The 17,666-nt window shown below is 46.0% G+C and overlaps 1 protein-coding gene across 1 annotated transcript in view; it reads right to left on the bottom strand.

Annotated features, from left to right (window-relative positions):
• Positions 1 to 11,873: 11,873 nt before the first annotated feature.
• LOC107107569 (carbonic anhydrase 15-like) overlaps positions 11,874 to 17,666 on the bottom strand; it is a 45,580-nt gene continuing 39,787 nt past the window's right edge. Inside the window, exons 6-9 of the mRNA XM_015407876.1 lie at positions 17,386 to 17,478; positions 14,574 to 14,640; positions 12,714 to 12,880; positions 11,874 to 12,259 (exon numbers count right to left, since the gene is read on the bottom strand). Coding sequence (XP_015263362.1) covers positions 12,050 to 12,259; positions 12,714 to 12,880; positions 14,574 to 14,640; positions 17,386 to 17,478 — 537 coding nt within the window. The 3' untranslated portion in view covers positions 11,874 to 12,049. The remainder of the gene's footprint in view (positions 12,260 to 12,713; positions 12,881 to 14,573; positions 14,641 to 17,385; positions 17,479 to 17,666) is intronic.

Raw genomic sequence — 17,666 nt, forward strand, 5'->3', positions numbered from 1 at the left:
AGTAGCTAGCAATCCAAAACAGTCCAGTGGAGCCTGAGCGGTGGGTGTTGCCTTCTGATGTCAGGGGGTGTGGCATATGCAAATAAGTTGTGCTAATGAGTTGTGCTAATGAGCCCCTGCACCTCTTTTTCTACGAAATGACCCCTGGAGGGCAGCCACCCTTTGGGCTCAAGTTACCAGCTCCAGCTTAGGAAATAACTGGAGATTTGGGGTGCGGAGCCTGAGGAGGGGAGAGTTTGGGGAGGGGAGTGGATTAAATGGGGTAAGATGACGTAGAGTCCACCTTCCAAAGTGGCCATATTCGCCAGGAGACTTGACCTCTGTCACCTGGAGATCAGTTGTAATCCCAGCAGCAGCACTTCAGCCACCACCTGGAGTTTGGCCACCCTGCCTTTGGCCTCCTCCAGGAGAAAGGCACTCAGGAGAGGGGAGGGGCCTCTTGCCTTTCAGAACTCCTCCAAATTTGGCCCTCCAGGCAATCGCCCATGTTTGGCCTGACCTGGCAGAGCCCGCTTCATCATGCCCCTGAAAGGTTTTGTGATAAGGTTGCCAAGTCCATCTTCCACCCCCAGCGGGGGACTTTGGGGGGGTTCCTGGAGGGGGTGGGGCATCCCCGACATGATGACGTCATGTTGGGGATGTACGCCGCCCCCCCACACCCCCCCGTGCGCCGGATCTCCAGAAACGGCAGTTCCCTGCACTTAAAGGAGCCAGCGTTTCCCTTTTAAATGCAGGAGCTGGCGTTTCCCCTTTAAGAGCAGCCGTGTTTCCCTTTTAAGAGCACGAAGCTGGCATTTCCCTGCAAGCTTGCGGAGATCCGGCTTGGGAGGAAACACGGGTTCCACACACTTAAAGGGAGAGAGATGGGTGGCTGTGGGTGTTGGGGGCGGGGCTTCCCCCGCCAGCCATCTGGCCGGCGGCGGGTAGAACCCCCCAAAAAATGGGGGACCCCTGGCAAACCGGGGGGGTTGGCAACCCTATTTTGTGAGCTTGGCCCACCAAAGGCTGTGCAACAATAAATTCTTTATGGCACCCGAAAATTCTTTGTTATTTTGGCTTTATTGTTTATTTATTAATTTGGATTTCTAGCCCGCCCTTCCCCATACTGCATGGCTCAGGACGGGTTACAACATCAAATGTGTACAATAAATTAAAACAATTTAAAACAATCTGAAATATTAAGACCTATGCAGTGTCATGTAATGCACAAGATGGCAGTCAAAGACCATTAATGGGTGCCCCCAGAGAACTCTCAGTATGCATGCCCATAGATGTAACCAGATGTTGGGCAGATGGTAGAAGCAACAAGCAGACAGCACCACATAGATGGTGCAACATAGGGGTCAGAGAAACCACTAGAGTTGGATCTCCACTGCCTCAACCATAGGCCTGGCGGTACATCTCCATTTAACTGACTAACCTGACGAGTCCCAATGTTCCCTCTAAGCTGTGGAGTCTTGTGAGCAAAAATTCTACTTTGTGAGCTACTGGCATTAAAGTTGTGAGCGAGCAATTTGGCTACTGCATAAATTAGTTTGCTCTGGAGCCATCCTTCCTAAGACAAAACTGTGTGAGCCAGAGACTAAAAAACTGAGCTATCTCGCACTAACTCAGCTTAGAGGGAACACTGCTGACGACCCCTCTGGAGTTTGTCACAACTGCGATAAATTGGTCCTACTAATTTCACTAAAAGCTCAAAAGTGGGGGGGAACTAATTGATCCATGTGATGGTCGGGGTCTGAATCCCGAGTGACATAAATGAAGAGATCCGACAATACACTGTTATGTACCCAACTTGGGAAATGTCCCAGCTAGTCCAAGCCTGCAGGCCTCTTATAAAACATGTAATTGTCTTGCTGTGTCACCGTGGATATATGTTTCTATTACATCAATTAAGAGTGTCTGAGTGCCGTAGGGTGAGTAATAGATCGCTGGGGAATTTTTGACATTCTTGACAGATCCCTGCATGCAGCCTGATCAATCAGCTTGTCTGCTTTCAGGCCGGGCTGCCATCTGTAGGTTCAAATCTATGCCAACAATATGAAGAATGGATTGCAAACAAATGCAGTTACACAGACTTGGACTTCCTTTCTCTTGAAGGAGCAAACTAAGGGAGTTACGCCCAAAGTGGGATTTTGAGCTGGAATCTAAAAAAAGAGAGAGAGAAAGTGAACTAGAAAAGCCTTGCTGGATTAGAGTAAGAATCCGGTTTAGGGATGCTCGCCTCCAGGTGGGACCTGGGGATCTCCAGACACCAGAGATCAGGTCCCCCAGAGAAAAACGGATGCTTTGGAGGATGGACTCTATGGCACTGTACCCCACTGAGGTCCCTGTCCTCCCCATCCCCAAATTTCCAGGAGATTCCCAACCTGGATCCAGCAGCCCTATTCCCCCTCCCTCACCAGTGGAAACCTGGCAACCCTAGTTCTGTTTCCAACAGTGGCTGACTGGTGTCTTCTGGGGAACTTGTGACCACAGTCATTTCCTGCTGCTGAGCCAGGGCATTCAGAAACACACTGCCTCTGAGTGAGAAGGTTCTATATAGCTACAAACACAATGTAAGAAGAGCCCTAATGGTTCTGACTAGGGATGGGCACGAATAAGGAAAATGGCGGTTTGCGGTGGTTCATGGTCCATTTCATTACACAAACCATGAATTTTCACAGACTCTTCCCATTTCCCAGACCAATTCATGGTTCGTTTGATTAATGAGTTCAGGGGGTGGTAGAGATGCCTAACTCACAGGGAGTCTTTAGCAGGCTGTCTTCCACCTGCCCTCCAGGTTTAGCAAACCAATCAGCCTGGTTCATGCTTGAACCACAGTTCATTTCTCGGTTCATGCCCATCCCTAGTTCTGACCAGCAGTGACCAGCCTAAGCAGACGAGCCAAGAAAATGGTGGCCAAGGTCCCTGGTCTTCAGAAGTAGGCTGCTTCTGGATGTGGAAGTTCCATTATCTGTCATGGCTGATGGATGCTGATAAGTCTGTCCCCATAAGAATTGTCTTAATAATGGATAAATGCAAACTTCCAGCTTCTGTTTTTCTACAGTGGCCAGCCAAATACTTCCAGGAAGTCCACAAACAGTGTAGAAAGCAATAGGTCTCCCTTGTTGATGGTCCCCAGCATCTGCTATTCTGAGATATACTGCCTCTGAACATAGAGCTTCTATTTAGCTGCCATAGCTAAGAAAATTGGAGAAATCAAGGGATCGTTCCATACAAAGCTGGCCATGATAAAGGACAAAAACGGTAGTAAACTAACAGAAGCAGAAGAGATTAGGAAAAGATGGCAAGAATACACAGGAGAACTATACAAGATGGACCTCAATGTCCTTGACAACCATGACGGTGTAATCACTGACCTTGAGCCAGACATCCTGGAATCCAAAGTCAAATGGGCCTTAGAAAGCATTACTAACAACAAAGCTAGTGGAGGTGATGGTATCCCAGCTGAGATATTCCAAGTCTTAAAAGATGATGCTGTTAAAGTGCTGCACTCAATTTGCCAGCTAATTTGGAAAACACAACAGTGGCCACAGGATTGGAAAAGGTCAGTTTACATTCCAATCCCAAAGAAGGACAATGCCAAGGAATGTTCAAACTATTGCACAATTGCACTCATTTCACACGCTAGCAAGGTCATGCTCAGGATCCTACAAAGTAGGATTGAGCAGTACAAACTAGGCTTGAGCAGAAGTACAAACTGGGTTTCGAAGAGGTAGAGGAACTAGAGATCAAATTGCCAACATTCGCTGGATTATGGAGAAAGCAAGAGAGTACCAGAAAAAGATATACTTTTCCTTCATTGACTATGCTAAAGCCTTTGATTGTGTGGATCACAACAAACTATGGCCTTAAAGAGATGGGAGTACCAGAGCACCTCACATGTCTCTTGAGAAACCTGTATAAAGGTCAAGAAGCGACAGTTAGAACAGGATATGGAACAACTGATTGGTTTTGAATAGGAAAAGGAGTACGACAAGGAAGTATATTGTCCCCTTGCTTATTTAATTTATATGCAAAATGCTGACCTGGATGATTCAGAAGATTGCTGAAGATTGCACTCTGATGGTAGAAAGTGAAGAGGACCTAAAGAGCCTCTTGCTAATGATAAAAGAGGAGAGTGCAAAGGTTGGCTTGAAACTCAACATCAAAAAAACTAAGATCATGGCATCCAGCCCCATCATTCCTTGGCAAATAGAAGAAGTCGTGGAAGCAGTGACAGACTTCACGTTCCTGGGATCCAAGATCACTGCAGATGGTGATCAGCTGTGCAATTAAAAGACGCCTGCTCCTTGGGAGGAAAGTGATGGCAAACCTTGACAGCATAATAAAAAGTAGAGACATCACCCTGCCAACAAAAGTCCATATGGTCAAAGCAATGATATTCCCAGTAGTACTGTATGGCTGTGAGAGTTGGACTATAAGGAAGGCCGAGCACCAAAGAATAGATTCTTTTGAATTATGGTGCTGGAGAAGACTCTTGAGAGTCCCCTGGACTGCAAGGAGATCAAATCAGTCAGTCCTAAAAGAAATCCACCCTGACTGTTCTCTGGAAGGCCAGCTACTAAAGCTGAAGCTCAAATACTTTGGCTACTAAATTAGAAGGGAGCACTCACTGGAGAAGACTCTGATGCTGGGAAAGATTGAAGGTCAAAGAAGAAGGATGAGATGGTTAGACAGTGTTATCAAGGCAATGAACATGAAATGAAGCACACTCCGGAGCACGACAGAAGACAAGAGGGCCTGGCGTGATGTGGTCCATGGGGTCGCAAAGAGTCGGACTCGACTGTCCGACTGAACAACAGCAGCTAAGAACACAACAGAAGAAAAGCCATGATGGGACAGTAGAAAAGAGCAAGAGTCCAGAGGACTTTAAAGACTAACAGAATATGTATGAGCTTTCATGAGTCACTGTTCACTTTTTCAGATCATATCAGGTCTGAAGAAGTGAGCAGTGACTCACGAAAGCTCATACCCTGCCACATATTTTGTTAGTCTTTAAAGTGCCACTGGTTCATGAGTCACTGTTCACTTTTTCAGATCATATCAGGTCTGAAGAAGTGAGCAGTGACTCACGAAAGCTCATACCCTGCCACATATTTTGTTAGTCTTTAAAGTGCCACTGGACTCTTGCTCTTTTTTACTGCTACAGACAGACTAACACGGCTACCCATCTTGATCTGTCTTGATGGGACAGACATCCTGGTTCTAACAACAATTGGCCAGATATTTCTGAGAAGTCCCCAAGGAGGGCATGAAAGCAAAAACCCTCATCCACTATTGCTCCCAACAACTGATCTTCCAGGGCATGCTGCGTATGAACATGGATGTTCTCTTTAGTCATCATGACTAAAGATTTCTGAGAAGTCCCCAAGGAGGGCATGAAAGCAAAAACCCTCATCCACTATTGCTCCCAACAACTGATCTTCCAGGGCATGCTGCGTATGAACATGGATGTTCTCTTTAGTCATCATGACTAAAGATTTCTGAGAAGTCCCCAAGGAGGGCATGAAAGCAAAAACCCTCATCCACTATTGCTCCCAACAACTGATCTTCCAGGGCATGCTGCGTATGAACATGGATGTTCTCTTTAGTCATCATGACTAAAGATTTCTGAGAAGTCCCCAAGGAGGGCATGAAAGCAAAAACCCTCATCCACTATTGCTCCCAACAACTGATCTTCCAGGGCATGCTGCGTATGAACATGGAAGTTCTCTTTAGTCATCATGACTAACAGTTGTTTACAGGTAGCATCACGTTTCTCTTCTCAAATGGCGTTTGCAAATCATGAAGCAAACATTTGCTTGCCAGCCATTAACTAAAAGTTTTGTTTTCCTTTCCAGAGCAAACGCTTTATCAGCATGGAATATCTGCAGCACTGAGACATCATGCCAACATCCCTGCCAGCTATTTGAGAAGATACTGTGATCTGCAATGGCTTAGATTCTCTGGTTTTGTCAAACTCCCAGCACCTTGTGTCAATCACTACACCGAAAGGCTTCTGGGAGTAGCAGAGTGACAACTGCTCAGTAGGCTTGCTGTGAAAAGGAGATAACTGGGACCTCATGCTCACTCACTGGAAGGGCCTTATTTGGCCAGCGGAAGCGGGGGAGGGGTGTCTGTTGAACTGTCATTGATTTGGAGACTGGCAGCACAGCAACAACTAAGAGCCCCAGTAAAACAGTCTAACTTTTTGCACCTGTAGATAAGAACATTAGAGGTGAACTGCTGGATCAGACCAGTGCCCTAGACCAGCAGCCTGTCTCACACAGTATATGTACTTCTTTTATTTAATTCATTTGCCATCTGCTTTCTTGCTAAGACCCAACCAGTTGCCCTGGAGGATGAGTAAACAGGACATAAAGGCCAGGAGCTTCCCCTGACATTACCTCCCAGCACTGGTATTTAGAGGTTCACTGCCTCTAGATTATGAAAGGCCTCTTTGGTACCTCCCAGCACTGGTATTTAGAGGTTCGCTAACTGTAGTCCCTTTGGCTAGTAGCCATTGATGGAGCTTTCCTGCCTCTGCAGAGTCTTCCTTGGTGGTCTCCCTTCCAAGTGCTGACCCTGCTTAGCTTCCAAGATCTGACGAGATCAGGCTATACCATGCCACCTTCGCTCCTAAGATATCATCTGCAAAGGGTTTTCAAGGCAAATGAGAAGCAGAAGAGGTGGTTGGCCGCTGCCTGCCTCTACAGAGTCTTCCTTGGTGGTCTCCCTTCCAAGTGCTCACCCTGCTTAGCTTCTGAGATCTGAAGAGATCAGGCTATACCATGCCACCTTCTCTCCTAAGGTATCATCTGCAAGGGGTCTTCAAGGCAAGTGAGAAGTAGAAGAGGTGGTTGGCCGCTGCCTGCCTCTGCAGAGTCTTCCTTGGTGGTCTCCCTTCCAAGTGCTGACCCTGCTTAGCTTCTAAGATCTGAAGAGATCAGGCTATACCATACCACCTTCTCTCCTAAGATATCATCTGTAAGGGGCAAGTGAGAAGAAGAAGAGGTGGTTTGCCACTGCCTGCCTCTGCAGAGTCTTCCTTGGTGGTCTCCCTTCCAAGTGCTGACTCTGCTTAGCTTCCAAGACCTAAAGAGATCAGGTTATACCATGCCACCTTCACTCCTAAGATATCATTTGCAAGGGGTTTTCAAGGCAAGTGAGAAGCAGAAGAGGTGGTTTGCCACTGCCTGCCTCTGCAGAGTCTTCCTTGATGGTCTCTCATCCAAGTGCTGATGCTACTTAGCTTCTAAGACCTGAAGAGGTCAGGCTACACCATGCCACCTTTGCCCCTAAGAGATCATCTGCCTCTCCCTAACTCACCCTAACATTGTTCCCCATTACTAAATGAAGAACGTAAAAACAAAACTCAGACTCAAGGGAAGAGATTATAAAGGAAAACTGGAAGTGGGTGGCTATGACTGCCAGTTCAAATCCCTACTCTGCCATGGAAGCTTGCTGGAAGACCTCGGGCAAAGAAAGCACATACTCTTAGCCTAACCTACCTCGCAGGATTGTTGTGAGGATAAAATGCCGAAGGGGGAAATACTGTAAGCCATGTTAGGTCCCCGCTTTGGAGATAAGTGTGCTTTAAATGAAGTAAATTACAGCCATTAGCTCAATCTTATACATGACTTCAGGAGATATGCCACTGAAATTATAAACAAAGCTAATGGGCCAATTATCTAAAGAAGCAAAACATCCACACACAGAAGAAGTCTAATTTGTAAGGGCTGTGTAGGTGGGATGGTTTCTTTAGGATGTGTATTAAGAAATGGCTGGCCTTTCCCAGAGTTAATTTTAGCCTGCAAGAGTTTTCTTCCTTGGTGCTAAATTTAAACCTGCAATTAGGGAGAATAAAAAGGGGGCGTTTGAGTGTCTCTGGAGCAGGTTTGCTATTTGGAGAAGAGCTCTGTTTCCTGGGGTTTTCTGTTTTGTGACAAATGGTGCACAGGAAAAGAAAAACCTGCATATTCTTTTGCTTTCCTCAATGGGATTTACCTAGCGAAAGCGTCTTTGAAATGTCAGCATAAGATAACACAGCTGAATTATGCAGATGTGCACAAGAGGAAGCTCACAGAATCAACAGAGCCCAAGAGTTAATAAGGCAAGCTTTCAAGGCGCCAATTTGAAAAGGAATTCCTAAATCTATATTTTAGGCATATATGAACATATGAAGCTGCCTTATTCCAATCAGAACAAAGTTTGAGTCCAGTGACACCTTTAAGACCAACAAAGTTTTATTTAAAGTGTAAGCTTTCGTGTGCAAAGCACACTTTGGCTCCGATCACACCAGCGAGGAACTGCGGGCGGGAAGCGAGGCTGTTTGCCCCGGGGCGAACTGACGCGTGTTTGCACGATCAGACTTCCGCCCACCTGCCCTGCAGTTCTGGATACTACTAGCCTTTCCCCGGTAGCTTTTTGCGATGCCCCTGTGGTGCAACAAGACGCCCCGCCAACGACTCCGGTATGCTGGACAGATGTGTCCGTCTGATCCGCGGGGGAATCGCATGTCTTTTGCAGCTGATGGTACATATGATCGCAGCCTTCTTCAGACAAATGGAATAAAATCTGTGGGTTACTTACAGGAAAAAAGAGGGTGGGGTGAGGAGATCGTATTCCATTTGTCTGAAGAAGTGTGCTTTGCACATGAATGCTTAAGCTTTGGATAAAACTTTGTTGGTCTTACAGGTGCCACTGGACTCAAACTTTGTTCTGCTGCTTCAGACCGACACAGCTACCCACCTGAATTTTTATTCCAGACAGGTTATGGATCTACTGAGTACTTTGACTGGCAGAAGTGTAACTCAGAAGTTCCAGGGTCTCAGGCAGTGAAAGGTCCGTCCCTCATCCCAACACCTGAAATCCTTCAACAAAAGTTGCCCAAGATGCACAGACCTTCTACATGCAAAGCATATGCTCTACCTCTGGGCCAGGGCCCTCTGCTTGAGGAAGCATCTAGGATTTAGCTGAGGCCTCAGGAAGTAAAATTCCATCTCCCATAAAAAAGAGTATCTCTGGGCCCCAGGGGGTTGCCAACCTCCAGGTTGGGTCTGGAAATCTTCTAGAATTACAGCTGAGGTCAGTTCCCCTGGAGAAAATGACAACCGTGGAGGGTAGACTCTGTGGCATTATACCCTGGTGAGGTCCCTCCCCTCCCCAAGCTCCACCCTCCATAGACTCCACCACCAGGTCCCAATCCAGAGTCAGCAGTCCTACAAGTCTGGGACTCCTCTCAGAGATTCAAAGAAATACTAATGTACGAAGAAAAGGTGATGAGAACAGGTTTGAGATGGTCCCCGCTGACTTCATTGCTGTTTCACAACATGGCAAACTAGGAAGATGTTTTCCCTGGAGAAAATGGCTGCTTTGGAGGCTGTACTATGACATTATAACCCGTTGAGGTTCCTCCCTCCCTCCCAACCCCGCCCTCCCCCAAATCTCCTGGAATTTCCCAACCCGGAACTGACAACCCTGCACTCTGTCATATTATTTCCCCCGTCTGTTGTAAAAAGGAAGAAATGAGCATCAAAAAGAACAACATCACAAACTGTTTACCTTCTCGGTGACTCCCCACTCTTCCCTAGGGCAAGATGTGGAGCGGGGGGGGGGGGGCGCAGGCAGGGCCGGATGGCAGCTCCATCCATTTTCACAGCTTCACTCAAAATGCTTTTCAGTCCTTCTCGGCCTATAATTAGTTCCCTCCCAAGGCCCATCAAATTTATCATAGGTTAGCTGATGGAGCAGATCTTCTGCCAGGCAGAAAAATTCCCAATCGTTACTGGAAAAGGCAACATCCGCTCTGTGTGTATGAAGGGGGCAGGCAGGCCCCAGAGGAGCTCCACACAGGGCCAGACTGAAGAAGAAGGCGATCCCAGATCGTTTGTCCTACTTGCACATGACTCACAAGCCCCTCGGGCTAGTTGCTAAGCAACTGTAAAGTGTATAACCCCCTGGACATGGTCTGAGGCCATATAATGCTTAAATCCCTGCCGTTGTGATGACTCAGAGTGTAATGCTAGTTAACTGATGCAACAAGTAACTGTGATAAATGCGTACACTCTACAGGGAAAATCTCGTGAAAGGAAACAGAAAATGTTGCACAAAAAAAGACTCGCAAAACTGATTTGCACACGTATGGACATAAGTGATGTCAAGTTGCAGCTTACTTATGGCAACCTCAGCAAGGGGCTTTCAAGGCAAGTGAGAAGCAGAAGTGGGTTGCCATGGCCTTCCTCTGCAGAGTCTTTGTTATGTCCGCTGACCGCCACTAGGCGCCAGCGGTATGTGACCAGAGCTTGGCTCCAAAAGAATAATGAGGACTAGGATCCTGAGACGCCTAGTCAGCACCTATAGCAACTGTGGCGGGAAGTTCAAACCTGCCAATGGGACCTGTGGGTGGCAACCGGGGACTGTATATAGTTGGTCATTCGACCGTTTGTTGCTGTTGTGTTGTGTGCTAGTAATGTATAAGCTGCGTCTGTCTTCACTACGCATCGAACCCAGTACACAACAGTCTTCTTCGGTGTCCTCCCATCCAAGTACCAACCCAGCTTAGCTTCTGAGATCTGACAAGATCAGGCTATACTATGCTGCCTTCTCTCCCCTGATTCACACAAGGGGGGAGCAAAACCAAAATATGGGATTTTCAAGGCAAACCAGCGAGGATGGGAAATCTGTATCCCTCCATTAATCAAAACCAAGTAGTAATGGTTGATGCCAAGGTCTCATGGCCTTTTGGACTTAGTCATCTTGACCAAGCTAGAAGTCATCTCCTTGGTGGTTCCCGTGTGGATGGAAGTCTTTCTGCCTTCATCCACTTCATTTTGAAGCGCTGCAGCTCAGACACAAGCAGTGTTCCCTCTAAGCTGAGTTAGTGTGAGCTAGCTCACAGGTTTTTAGCCTCCAGCTCACAGATTTTGTCTTAGCTCAGGAAGGATGGCTCCAGAGCAAACTAATTTATGCAGTAGTCAAATCGTCTGCTCACAACTTTAATGCCAGTAGCTCACAAAGTAGCATTTTTGCTCACAAGGCTCTGCAGTTTAGAGGGAACATTGGACACAAGCATAGCACTTCCATGAGAACTGAGCCCTAATTCTAGGCAAGAGGGAAGGTCTCCATTCTTGAAAATTATAGACAGGCTGATGTATCTCATTTGCATAGCCCCACCCTCTTATCAGGACAAGACTTTGGGAGCCACTGGAGCTTCTGGGAGGGAACCCCTGTGATAACACCATGATCCAACTTTGTTCTTACCGCCACATGAAATTTGCCATGGGCTGATAACTTTTGTGCAGCGCGAATAGCAACAGTGCATCTCTTTGGAGACTTAGCTTGCACGCCAGCTGTTGAACAGCCTTGCCTAGCAACCTGGCCCCTTAATAAATAGAATTATGATGTCTAGAACAACAATAGCATCATATCATTAGCTCTGGTGACATGACACGGTTGGAGGAGGTGGAAGGAGAACTTGAGAGAGGTTTCTTCCACATTACTGGAAATAAAAAAAGAAGCCAGCAAATTCCCATCTGGAAAAACTAAGAATTCCGGATTTATTCTAACTTCATTTTATATCATTGAAACCATTTTTTTTCACATTTTGATGACAAGGTGTTTTGCGTGCCACGTTACCCCAAGCGCATCACAACAGACAATGTTGAAAAGGCGGCAGACATCTCTATGGCTCAGTCCTAATCCGTTCCCAATGGTGCCTAGCTCAGTATTGCCAACTCTGACTGGCAGCAGCTCTCCAGCGTCTCAGGCAAAGAAAAGTCCTTTCCAGCTCTGCTGTCATAGATGCTTCAATGGAAGACACCAGCTGACTGAACCAAGGCAAAGGAAACTCTAGAAACTCTATGAGCCCTTCCCGGTAGGACGATGACAGCTTTTTTAAAAAAACCCAAAATGTAATAGCCAGATGTCGCTTTCTTCCCTTTCCCACCCAGTTGACTTCCCCTTATCGTTTTGTCCAATCCAGTGCTAGAAAAAGGATCACAGTGAAGAAGCATGGCTATGAAAACTCTATGAAGTAACAGTTGGTCGTGATTGGCCAAAACAGTTAACAGAGGCCAGACAAGTGGCCAGTTAAAAAAGCCAAAAGTAGAGGAAAGAGGAGACTGGCAGCCAGTGGTGGGCTGTCGCTGATGGTAGCATCTTTGGACGCGTAGACTTTGCGACTTCTCAGAGGCTGCGGAGGACGGAAGTTGTTGGCCATCTTCACCGGCTTTGCTCCAGTTGTGAAGTAAAGTGTGCTCACAAATGCATTCAGCTGAATAAAAGAAGGAGGGAGTTATTGCCAGTTATTAGAGGAGGGGAACAGAAATTCATAATTAGAGTAGTCAACGTCAGTGGAACCGCACACCCTGCTGGTCAGGCACACAAACTTTCTGGCAGGACTGCGCTTAGGACAAACTGCATTCACTACTTTCAAGCAAAAACTGGCTAGTGCATAGCACTGGTTGGCTAGCAGTTGTGACCTCCCCTCCGCAGAGCAGGGTTTTTTCCCCCTAGTTTTAAAACAAATATGGGAATTTTTTTTAATAATAAAAAATGAAGTGTATATCCTTGCAAAATACAAGCAGCTGGGGAGAAAATCTATGAGAAGATCATCCTTGCATCTTTTGAAAACTAAATCACAGCCATCTGGGGTCTCAACAGAGTAACAACCCACATTTACCAATGTGCCATACAAGGATCACTGTCACAAAACCACTTGTGCATACCTGAGACTGGCTGATAGGAATCTGTTCTTCAAACACAGTCCAGACGACCACTTCTTCACACCCAGGGGTGGTGAGGGAACCTTTGTAGCGATAATACTTGGAGAGCAAGCCCATGTTGGGAAGCAGGTTGCTAAGGGGAAATGTGGATGCCAAGTCAACTGAAAGCCCTAGGCAGATAAACAGAAATGTTTAGGGAGGACAAAGACATCCACTCAATGCAGTTGTGGAGAAGTTATGAAGATGAGAAAGAAGCAATGTGTCCAGTTCCATGTACAAAAAGCACATCAAATGGGATCGGCCAGCCCACTGAGCTGCGGCTGAATAGCACCCGCTTTGCTTGAAGAAGGTCCCAGGTTCAGTTCCTGGACTCCATTAAATGATCTCAGGCATAAAGTACTGAGGAAGGCCCTTCTCTTCCCAAGACCCTGGAAAGCAGCTGCCAGTCAGACCAGGCATTCTGAACAAGAGGGAACAGTGGTCTAGCTCAGTCGGGCAGCTTTTATATAGGGTAGCCAACTCTGATTTGGGAAATTCATGGAAGTTTGGGGCGGTGCCTCAGGAAGACGGTGGTTGGGAAGTGGAGGAAGTTCAGTGGGGATATGATGCCATTCTAGGACTTCAGGTTTTCATACAGTCCATGGTATACCACTGAGTCTGTCCTCCAAAGCTGCCTTTTCCTCCAGGAGAACTGAAATAAGGCATAATTCCAGGAGAACTCCAGGTTTTATATGTTCTCTATAGCATGCACAGCTTTACTTGGGAGGGACCATGACTCAGCCATAAAGCATACAGAAGGGCCCTAGCTGAGTCTTGGGCATCTCTAGTTAAAGGATCTCAAGAACCAGATAGTGGGAAGACCTTTCCCCACCTGAGGCCCTGGAGAGTCATCACCAGTTGGAGTACCAACAGTCTGACTCAACACAAGATTCGTATTATTTATTTGTTTGATGATTTGTTTACTTCATTCATACCCACTTTTCTTCCCAACAGGGACCCCAGCTGGCTTACATTCTTCCCTCCTCCATTGTATCCTCACAACAACCCTGTGAGGCAGGTCAGGATGAGAATGTATGAGTGACCCAAGGTCACCCAGCAACTTCCATGGTAGAGTGGGGGTTCGAACCCGAGTCTCCCAGATCCTTAGCTGACATGCTCACTAGCCCATGGTCTCTCTCCTAATGTCTTTGATTTTTTTTTCTTGAATTCAGTTGTTCCTTTTAGTGGTGTCTGACAATGGCTCTGTGTTCTTTCACTTCTTATTAACAAATCCTCATTCAGCCATGAAGCTCACTGGGTGACCGAATCACACACACGATGTAATCTACTTTGCAGGGTTCCTATAAGGATACCTTCACTAAGCATCTGATGAAGCAAACTCCAGTCTACAGAAGTTTTATCAGGTTTGTCTCTCTGAGAAACAGGGGGTGCCATTGGTAAGGTGCAGCAGGGCTCTTCCTTCGTTAATTGCTATAGTTATATCATAAATGGGCCAACTGAGGTCAGGAAAATAGTGTGGGGGGACAGTAAACCCCTGCACCATGATCCTGATCGGTGGGTTTCCAACCTCCAGGTGAAGCCTGGAGATCCCTCCCCTGAGATTACAACTGATCTCTAGGTAAAAGAGATCAGTTCCCCTGGAGAAGATGGTGGCTTTGGAGGTGGACTCGGACATTATGGCATTTTACCCCACTGAGGTCCCTCCCCAGGCTCCACTCCAAAATCTCCAGGAATTTCCCAGCCCAGAGTTGGCAACCCTAAGCCACCGGAGATTGGTTCCTGGATCTCCAAACACTGAATCTTGCTTGGGCCTGGTTTACTCAAGTAAAAGAGTCAAATGCTTGTCTGACTCCCGCCGCTTACCCTCATGAGAGATGTTTCTGAGGCCAGCAACAATTGTGTTGTAATTGGTGTTATCCATTACCGACACCTGCCATTCAAAGAGAGAAACAAAACCAAATGACTGCAAGAAGCAGCAGCTGGTGCTCCGCTCCAAGGCCCAGGGAGAGTGGAGATGGGCCTCGTACACGTTTATAACATGCCCTTCCCTCCGATCCAGTCCAGTCCAATCCAATCTCAATCTACAATCTCATATGTTTTTTGAAAGAAGAAGAAGAAGAAGAAGAAGAGATTGGATTTATACACCGCCCTTCACTTGGAGTCTCAGAGCGGCTTACAAACTCCTTTCCCTTCCCCTCCCCACAACAGACACCCTGTGAGGTGGGTGGGGCTGAGAGAGCTCAGACCCGATCCAATCCAGTCCAATCCAATCTCAAACTACAATCTCATATGTTTTTTGAAAGAAAAACATGTTTTATTTCTGAAATGATACACCTCACCACATCTTTCCCCCTTGCGAGATCCAAGGCTTTCAAGGCAAGTGAGAAGCAGAGGAGGTTTGCCATTGCCTTCCTCTGGAGAGCAGCCCTGGACTTTCTTTCATTTTTAAAAGACTTTATTTATAATTTTTTGAAAATATAACATTTAACACAAACAAACTGTAAACTGCATGAGTGGATAGTACTTCATGTCTAACAGTATAGAAGTGACAATCTATACAGTAACTGAGAAACAAACACAATTTTAGATAGTTCAAAAGAATAAGAGTTTCTGGTAATGACGATTATTAGGAACAAAGTCTCCCTCAGATAGGTGTGCGATCATTGGAAACCAAATTGCTTGGAATTTGCGTAAACTACTGCCCGAGGTGAGTGCCGCATTGGACTTTCTTAATGGTCTCCCCTCGAAGTGCTGACCCAGCTTAGCTTCTGAGATCTGATGAGAGCAGGCTGTATACCATGCTGCCTTTCCTCAACCACCCATTTATCCACTCAAAAATCCTTTTCCCAAACATGTTTCTCATTTAAAAAAAAAAAAAGCAACAAGGCTCAGCTACATATAAAATATAATTACTGGCTTTTGAAAAGAAAGAGACGTGTGTAGTTGTTATTTCTATCTGCAAGTTAATTCCATATTTCTAGACCTTATGGATATAGCAATCAGATATGTGGAAGGATCAGAAACAAGCAGCAAGCTGTTGCTGTTTTTAATTAACCATTTCAGTATTCTTAGTACTCTGATTATATATTAATTGCCACAGCATTGTATAAATTATTTTATTACTACTTGAATTCAGTTTTTAACTGACAGTTTTCATCCTGTGGACCCTTTTAAAAGTTTATCTTTATTGCTGCGACTAATGTTGTTTGTATTTGTATCTTTGTATTTTTATTGCTGTGGTTTTAAGGAAACTTTTTAATGCTGACTTTTAAAAATTGTTTTCACTATTATGCAAGCCAACTTGTCAGACTCTAGGCTGAAAGGATGAGGTAAAATGACTGTAATAAATGCATTCTCCCTTGCTTTTTTCCAACATTCCCCTTATCTCTGCCCTGAGCAGGATGGTCCTGGCTAACCCAATGTTGTCAGATCTTAGAAGCTAAGCAGCATCAGAACTGGTTAGTACTTGGATGGGAGACCACCAAGGAAGCCCAGGGCTGTAATGCAGAGGCAGGCAATGGCAAGCCACCTCTGAACATCTCTTGCCCTGAAAACTCTATGGGGGCACTGTAAGTTGGCAGTGACTTGATGGTGTTTTCCACCACCACCAAACTGATCTCCAGAACCAATGAGATCTACAGACATTTTAAAAAAACCACTTGCCGGTGGGGTTGCTATCTTTCCCTCGCTTAGGACCAGCAGGAACTCATTAGCATAATAGACCACACCCAACAGCAGAAACTCATTAGCGTATTAGGCCACACCCCTGACACCATATCTCATTAGCACATTAGGCCGCACTCCCATGTTACCAGAAGTGTGGTCATCCAGCCACACCCACCTTATCCTTCTTATTCTGTTTACCTTGTTTGTTGTCAAAACTCAGGGCTTTTTTTGTAGCAGGAACTCCTTTGCATGTTAGGCCACACACCCCTAAAGTAGTCAATCCTAATGAGTTTCTGCTGTTGGGCGTGGCCTATTATGCTAATGAGTTCCTGCTGGGCGTGGCCAACTTGGGACCCAGCCGGAACTCTGTTCCTGTGCGTTCCTGCCCAAAAATAGCCCTGCTTAGGACGCCTGTGCTGTTTATCTATCTAGTACATTTTATCCTCCCCTTCCTCCAAGAAACTCAGAGTTGTGTATGTGGTTCTCCTTTCCTCAGTTTATCTTTGTAACATTTCCATGACTTGGATGGGCTGCAAGATAACAATTGGCCCAAGATCATCCAGTGAGCTGCATGGCAAAGAGTTGAATTCACACCACCCAAATGGAAAATATTTACTTATGTACTTAATTTATATCCCACTTTTCTCCCTAATGGAAACCAAAGCAGCTTATACTATTCTCCTCTCCCCCATTTTATCCTCACAACAACCCTGTGAGGTAGGTTAGACCAGGAGAGCAGATGCACTCCGGGTTGCCAGTTAGTTTCACGGCAGAGGCAAGATTCAAGGCTGGGTCTCTGAAGTCCTAGTCTGACACTCTACCCACAACATCACATTATATAAAAACAAATTATGCAACTTCCCTGATTTCAAGCCCTTGAAATATCTACTGGTCCCCCTCTTGGTAGCCTTGATTCTCTGTTTGGAGGACAAAAGAAAGCACCTTCATCCTAGTCCAATCAATCAAGTGCCAACTGACTACGTAATGGCAGCAGTTTCATATGACTCACCTTGAACAAGAAGCTTAGAACAGCCAATCCACTGGGGTGTCCCTTTGCTTCATTGACGGTTTTGTATTTGGTGTTCATGTGAACAAGGTGGAGCTGCAGAAAAAAAGCACAATCGTTTTGAGTCTAAGCTGGGCCCCTTTTGAGATATTCACCTGTCTGTTGCAATGGCATCAACATGGGTAAGTCTGATGCACTCAGGGGAAGCGCTGTTTGGCCCATGTCCCCAGTTCCCAGAGGTCCTATGCAGGGCTAAATCAAATTGGAAAGGCATCTCTAAAGAA

The sequence above is a fragment of the Gekko japonicus genome, unplaced genomic scaffold, assembly GCF_001447785.1.
Source record: "Gekko japonicus isolate JY-2015 unplaced genomic scaffold, Gekko_japonicus_V1.1 scaffold4149, whole genome shotgun sequence".
NCBI lineage: Eukaryota > Metazoa > Chordata > Lepidosauria > Squamata > Gekkonidae > Gekko > Gekko japonicus.